Raw genomic sequence first — 7,098 nt, 5'->3', positions numbered from 1 at the left:
CCGAAGGCAAATTTTGGGTGATGAGCCAGACAAGCGCGAGCGGCTGAATCGAACGTTTGAAAATAGTGTGTGAACAACGTGACAAAACAGGTGATAAAAGTAAGTAATTAACATTTAAACTTGTCGGGGGTAGAAGTCAAAACCGACCGTGATAAAAACCTTAACAAAAAGAACAAGCCGGGCTGCACCCGAGTGCATCTCCGGTCACATTGCGACCCGTATCTTCGTCTTATGTAGATAGGTCTTTATATAGAACGGTCTTAAGAGCATTGCACGTGACAAAAGTTTAGTCGTAATCGCAAGGTCGTAAGTAAATCAACCAATTACAGGCCAATATTCTAGCTAATACTGGTCTGTAGTTGGTTAAATTGTTTACGACTTTACGGTTACGATTAAAACTTTTTCATGTGCAAGAGTATCAATCCACCATCATCTTATCTTTTGCTACCTGTTGCCGCGTGGTTGCCGCCGTGTGANACGTATTTTGACTCCGTGCGCCAGTAATTTGCTGTGTCTTGTTTATTCTGGATGGATTAGCTTTCGGGATGGCTCTGTTGAAGGTAATTATTCATAAAATATTTAATATTTTTGTTTAGATCTTTATGATCGGTGTTAGAATCGCACTGTAATGTATCTTATTGTGAAGTACACTGATTTATTAGTATATTTATTGCCATACCATAGATAAGGGNTATCTTCCTTTTTAACTTTTGAAGATCTGGAGAGCCTCAATATTGTTAACCTCAATTTTTGTGTGGCCATTTGATGATATGCTTGTGATTTGCATTGAAAATTGATTCGAAACTGGATACACGCTACCTCAGTTAAAGAGATCAATAGGCGTCTTTGAAATGAAGAAGTCAGGCAGGCCATTTTAGCTGTTGATGCTGAAGAACATGCAGAGAATGAGAGAGTTGATGTTAAACTTGAGCAAGCAGTGGATGATGTGGTTCACGCCAACAATGATAAAAACATTAATGACAAACAGAAAGACTATGATCAGAATTATGTGATCATGGTGGTATGTTTTTTGTACTATGAGCAGCTAAGGCTTTACATGAGAAATGAATTCTTTTGTTGAATTCTACGTACTGTTGTTATTATTTATAGCATTTCCATCACAAGCAAGCAGTTCTAAAGCTTCAAAGAAATTGCATGATAACCCTGGTGTTCATGAATCAGTAAAAGAGATAGTATGTGAAAGTCAGTCATGTCAGTTCATGCCCGAGCAGAAGACATCTGATTCTTTAAAAGACACAGAAACGACTAGCAGTAAGTTCAAATCATCTCTGAATATTTTTATGAATAATATGATTTAGAAGTATGTTAATGTGTTTATCTTTGACAGAAAGTCTTGTAAACCAAATGCATCTTAATCTCCTTTAAGAGCTTCATAGAAAAGTGGATTGGCTTAGTATCAATATGAGCCGAATATTAGACGAGCTTTTCCCTGATGAGTCTAGGTTTGACCGTCCACAAGGATTTCCTTCTTTACCTTTAAACACAGAGAATGATTTGGCAGAATTTGAATCTTATTTAAAGAATGAACCAATTTTCAATAATATGGTGAATCTTACTTATTCTGTTGTTCTCTATTATTGTTTCTCTGACATAAAACATTTTTAAATTATTTGTTATACATTTCAGATAAAGTATCTTGGAAAAAAGGGAAAGGGCGAGCCTCATCTTTTACGTACTCCATTCTGGCCGTCCTCATCTTNAACCAACTTGCTCGCATAATAAGCTGGAAGGGCACAGGTGGAGTCAAGCTTAGCTTTGAAAAATCAACAACTAAGAAACTGGTAGAATGTATACGTACGTATAAAAGTACAACTATTATTATTTGTTTTTAAGATTTTGTATTATTTACTTATTTTTTCTAAAAGACTTCATCAACTGACTTGAACTATGTTTTTACTTTTAAGATGTATGCTTAAAGAAGTTTGGTTAGCTGCTAGTTTATGTTTTTGAAGATAAGATGAAAAGATGGTTTAACATCTCAATGCAACGTTCTTAAAATTTTGATTTTAAATGTGATTTTTTGTGTAAAGCTGTGGTTTTTTGTTTGAATTTTTTTAGTGCTTCAAGTTATTAATGCTTTTAAAGCATGAATAACTTCAAGATAAAAAGGCTATGTATTAAAATTTTAAGTTTTAATTAATGTAAAATTTTAAGACTTATACACATGCTTGTGTTAAGTTGATCTCTAAAATCAACTTTACACAATTGTGTACTTTACACAAATTAGCGCCTTTATATGACATTGTTCTGCATTATTCTTTCATATTTGCTTGTATTCTACATATGTTTAGTACTTCTCTGTTCTAAGGACAATTCATTTCATAGAGCTAAAAATAATCTTTGACTTTGTTTTTATTTTTTGATTATGTGCAATTTATGTGTTCTGTTTTCAACAACTGTAGTGTCATGAGAAACAAACTGATCCAAAGTGATAGTATTAATAACTATTAATAAAGTGAGAAGGTTGTGTAACGTTATCATGATCTCTCTTAGCTTTTTACGTTAAGTTTTGGTAACAAAAAAGTTTCAGTTTTATTAAGATAATGTTAAAAATATACCTTACACATATGCGTCTATATAATTGTTCGTTACATGTTTCATTTGTTGCCTTTGTTCTAATTAGCTTGAAGTTATAAAANATTAATGTCAGATGTAAATTACATCACACATGTTATTTATATTTATGTACCTTTATTTTGATACTAATGTTTTAATAAACAGACTCTTGAATAACATTTATCCTTTTATTTTAGAAAAAAGAAATATAAATGAGGAGACATGTTTGACTTGCTTTTTTTAAAGTGTGTGGTCGTACTTACACCATTTACTTTATGTAAAATAGTCGTAAGGGTTGCTTTATAATAATTATAATCGTTAACTTATGCCGGAACCGGTAAAGTTTAAATATGAGATTTCAATGCTTTTTTGCAGTGCACAAAAAGCTTATAAAGCAACCCTTACAGTTGTTTCACTATAAAGTAAATGGTGTAAGTGCGATATGACTGCATGCTTTAACCAGCCCGGATGTTTTCTAGTGACCAAAAAATGACGTCAACATTTCGTCATATTTTTTACCAGTTTGACGTCATTTTGACTTTGGTCGTTTTGACGTCGTTTTGACGTCATTTTGACGTTTTCGTGACTTTTTGTTCTTCTTGGGTACGAAAAAATTACTGGCATTCTGTGTAATTGCCAGTAATATTCTCAGTGATTCCTGTAATACCTAATAATATTCTTATGTGATTGTCAGTAACATTTATATTACTGACTTTATGTATATGTAATCGGCAGTAGTACTTTTTCGTAAGGGTATTTACTGTCTTTTTTATCTTTTATTTACTACAACTGTTAACATTATATTAATTTATGTGCCCTATTGTAAAATTTATTGTATTTTTTTTTTTTTAACTTACAAACAAATATGTTGATTTTATAACACAAATATATAAATATTTTTATAAAATATATATATATATAACATTTATTTTAACTGTTAACTGTTTTATAATTAACATTATAACAGAATAGCTTTTATTCTTTTTATATTAATTATTTTTATTCTTTTTATATTAATTATTTGCTGACGATTGCCAAATCACTTGTAATCCAAATTGCTGCGTAAGATAATTTGAAATCTATCAACCATCTGAAAGGTTAAGCAGTATTGAGCATGCGCACATTCGTAGCCAATACAAATTAGGCATAACTGCCCCCCGCATTTCGGCTTCACTCCCCTCGCCTATATTCTAGGTCTGTGCTCCGTCCCTATATTCCTATGTCCATATATTAAGAGTCGTCTACAATGGAGAGTTGTAGGCCGTAANAGTAAGAAATTGACAAATCACAATCGATTATTCTTCTGTACTTTCCTGTGATTGGTCAATTTCTTACTATTACGGCCTACAACTCTCCATTGTAGACGGCTCTTTATGGTTCAGGGTTCAGTGGTAGTAAGGCTGTAGAAGTAGAGAGTAAACTATTTTTCGGTAAAGAAACAACGGGAATTACGAAATGGGCAATTCCCATTTCGCACTGCCTCCTGCCTTACTGTTAGCCAATGAAAGACGTGTGTTAAAAAACGCGAAATAATTACTTGTATAAACAAAACTAAAATAACTCCAAGAACTTTACTTCTTACTCTATACTGCCTACTTCTACTGTAGACGACCCTTTAAAGGGTCGTCTACAATGGAGAGTTGTAGGCCGTAACAGTAAGAAACTGACAAATCACAATCGATTATTCTTCTGTACTTTGGCTGTGATTGGTCAATTTCTTACTATTACGGCCTACAACTCTCCATTGTAGACGACCCTTTAAGTGACACTAATTTTTAATATTAGTTTTTTATTTTGCATTAATAGCAATTATTTTGTAGGATAGTTTTTGTGTAGAGTTTGTTTCTGTTTATTTTATCATATTTTTTGTGGTTATTTTTCTTAATGACAGTACAATTAACACAATTTATATTTAGTTAAATTTATGAAATATATTGTTAATAATAACAATTTTACTATTCACTAATTCCTATATACTTTCTATTGTGTTTTATGATGTTTTATATTTTAAAATAATGCAGCAATGTACACAATTTATTTGGTATTACTTTTCAATATTCTGTGTTTGTAGAGTTTTTTTAGCGATATGTAGTAATACTATTTCATATATATATATGTAAAGACATAGTTATTAGAAAATAAAAGTTTAGACTTGGAAAATTTGTTTTTTTATTTAAAAACATATATGAGTAGCACATATACTTAGCACTTAAAAAATTTTTTGTTTGAGTAATAAGATATAATGAGTGAGTTCTACTTGCCATTTGCAACGCTCATGGAATCATTTCATCCTTGTTTTTTTATCAAAAGTTAAACAAAGATAGGGTAACGCTCACGAGCTTTGCGACAGGCAAGTGGAACTTACCCAATGTAGATGTTGATAGATTATTATAAAAATTAGAGTACTTAATTATATGTATATATTTTATATTTATTGTATTTTTTAGTTTAGAAATAGCATTGTATCTCTACATAACTAAAGCTTATAAGTTAAAAAAGTCTTTATATATTTAAGTTTTCTTGCAATACAGATTTTATACTACAAATATATGTGCATATGTATATCAACTATTTGTTTGTTGTACATATATATTATGTTATAGTAGTAGATGGGTCATTAATATCTCATTTATTAATGTCATTTTTAAAGTATGTTTGTGTTTTTATATTTAATGAAGGAAAATTAAATCGTAGAGGAAAAAAAAGAAAAAAAACACTATAATTTGAGAAAAATTATCCATTCATACATGAGTTATATACAAGTTGAGGTGTATTTATATGCATTCTCTATGAGTAATAAACCACACATTTAATTCATATATATTTGTAAAGATGTAATGTATGAGAGTTTTTAGAGTTTATTATCACTTTTGAGTCAATAATTAAGTGTAGGGTAATACTTTATCATACAGAATAAAAGATTTATATGACTACATTTATATATCGAAATTCTATTGCTCTGAATATTTTCTCTGTGTAAAAAGTATGTGTACATGTATATATGTATACACTAGTAAGTAAATATAGTACATACTACATACTATATTCACACATTTTTTATAATATCAGTTTTTGTTTTAATATTCACATAGAATTTCTCTTCTTATCATTCAGAGCTTTTTTGACAATTTTCCAATTGAATTAAACACAAAAGTTTATTAATTTCATACAATACTATTATTTCAAGGAGATTGTTCTTGTCCATTATTTTCTTGAGACTTCATAACATCTGGAAGATCGGGTGGTAGTGAAAACGGTGTCATTTCTAATGGTTCAAATTGGCCATCTGGTTGGCGCAGAGCTAAACCCACTAATGCAGGATTTTGAGCTTTTGCAGTTAATGATGTCAATCCATAATCTTGTAAAGTCTTGTTGTCACACATTTGAAGATTATCTTTGTTAAATAATTGCTGATTTGATGGTGATACTTTCAAAATACCTACAAATTACTTTCAGTATTAAATAATTTCAAAGGTTTTGCACTTATTATTTTCTATAAATATTGAATCTACAAATGTATAAGTTAAAATGTTTAACAGCTTACAAAGAAAATAAAAGTTGTTACTACTACTACTATTACTACTATATACATATACACATACACAAATCCTTATTCTTAATAATCTTTGTAAATAACAGATAGTTCACTTAATTGTATTGTATTATTTACAATTATATTTCTTTTCTTGATATAATTTGTATATATATATATTGTTGACTATTAATTAAAGACCATCAATTACTTAAATTAATTATTTACAGAATACGAATTATTTAAATGACAAATAAAAATTTAGAAAGTTGGATACGTATGAAATATGTAAACCATCTGTCCTTATACAAAGAGTTACACAATTTTGTGGAATGGTCAGTGTAAAATTACCTTCAATCATTTTTTTGAGTTCTAAGACGGTAGTATCATCTTTCGCATCAGTAAATATCGTCATTTTTTTTCGCCTAATCATTAAAAATACATCCTGTAAATAAAATCGTCAAAAACTTTTTGGTTAACAAATGCTTTTCAGCGGAATGAAATATCAAGCAGAAAAAATATTACCATTGTGAGTTTAAATGTAAACGTAAAAATAACGCTAAGATTATAGAATTTACACTATTTCTTTTTTGACAAAAATATGAGATTTTCTTATTTACAATTCCACTTTTATGTTTACCATAGAAGATAGGACTACACACCAGGGCAACCAAACTGCGTGTACCAGCGTTAGTAGCGCCTCCTAACATAATACCGTCTGGCATGTAAACTAAATACGAAGTAAATACGTGTGAACTGTGTGAACATAGGTCTGTTCTTTTAACCTAACCTAAATTGGCTGCACTCATGGAGATAAAGGAGGGAGCATTAAGGGATATTATAGGCATATATGTAATACTCCTATATTGCTAGTCGCGTATCTTCGCAATGAGAGGCACGAGGCCCGAGAAAGGGAGACGCACGAAGTCCAAATATGGGCATAGATGGTCGAGTGTCATTATGCGCAGGCGCATCTACCAAGTGAGTGC

The 7,098-nt window shown here is 30.5% G+C and overlaps 1 protein-coding gene and 1 long non-coding RNA gene across 6 annotated transcripts; one reads left to right on the top strand and one right to left on the bottom strand.

The window, feature by feature from the left end:
- Positions 1-265: 265 nt before the first annotated feature.
- Positions 266-2,756, top strand: LOC109862992. 3 transcript variants are annotated; one of them, XR_002251268.1, is made up of 6 exons: positions 266-560; positions 717-1,021; positions 1,111-1,272; positions 1,349-1,566; positions 1,648-1,815; positions 1,926-2,756. It is a non-coding gene; the product is annotated as an uncharacterized LOC109862992 (long non-coding RNA). The 3 variants fall into 3 exon arrangements; XR_002251269.1 differs by having other exon boundaries at positions 685-1,021; positions 1,648-1,809; XR_002251267.1 differs by having other exon boundaries at positions 685-1,021.
- A 1,973-nt stretch (positions 2,757-4,729) lies between these two features.
- LOC109862993 (elongin-B) lies at positions 4,730-6,836 on the bottom strand. 3 transcript variants are annotated; one of them, XM_020443168.1, is made up of 3 exons: positions 6,750-6,836; positions 6,461-6,554; positions 4,730-6,016 (listed from the first exon to the last, which is right to left on the bottom strand). In XM_020443168.1, exons 1-3 carry the CDS (start codon positions 6,750-6,752, stop codon positions 5,760-5,762), a joined length of 354 nt encoding a protein of 117 aa, XP_020298757.1. In that variant the 5' UTR covers positions 6,753-6,836; the 3' UTR covers positions 4,730-5,759. The 3 variants fall into 3 exon arrangements, with proteins under 3 accessions (XP_020298757.1, XP_020298756.1, XP_020298758.1); XM_020443167.1 differs by having other exon boundaries at positions 6,635-6,765; XM_020443169.1 differs by having other exon boundaries at positions 6,461-6,534; positions 6,635-6,765.
- Positions 6,837-7,098: the final 262 nt, after the last annotated feature.

The sequence above is a fragment of the Pseudomyrmex gracilis genome, unplaced genomic scaffold (assembly GCF_002006095.1).
Source record: "Pseudomyrmex gracilis isolate BER0280 unplaced genomic scaffold, ASM200609v1 scaffold_2847, whole genome shotgun sequence".
Lineage (NCBI taxonomy): Eukaryota > Metazoa > Arthropoda > Insecta > Hymenoptera > Formicidae > Pseudomyrmex > Pseudomyrmex gracilis.
The sequence above is the reverse complement of the archived record's forward strand: the minus strand, read 5'-3'. Positions and strand labels throughout refer to the sequence as shown.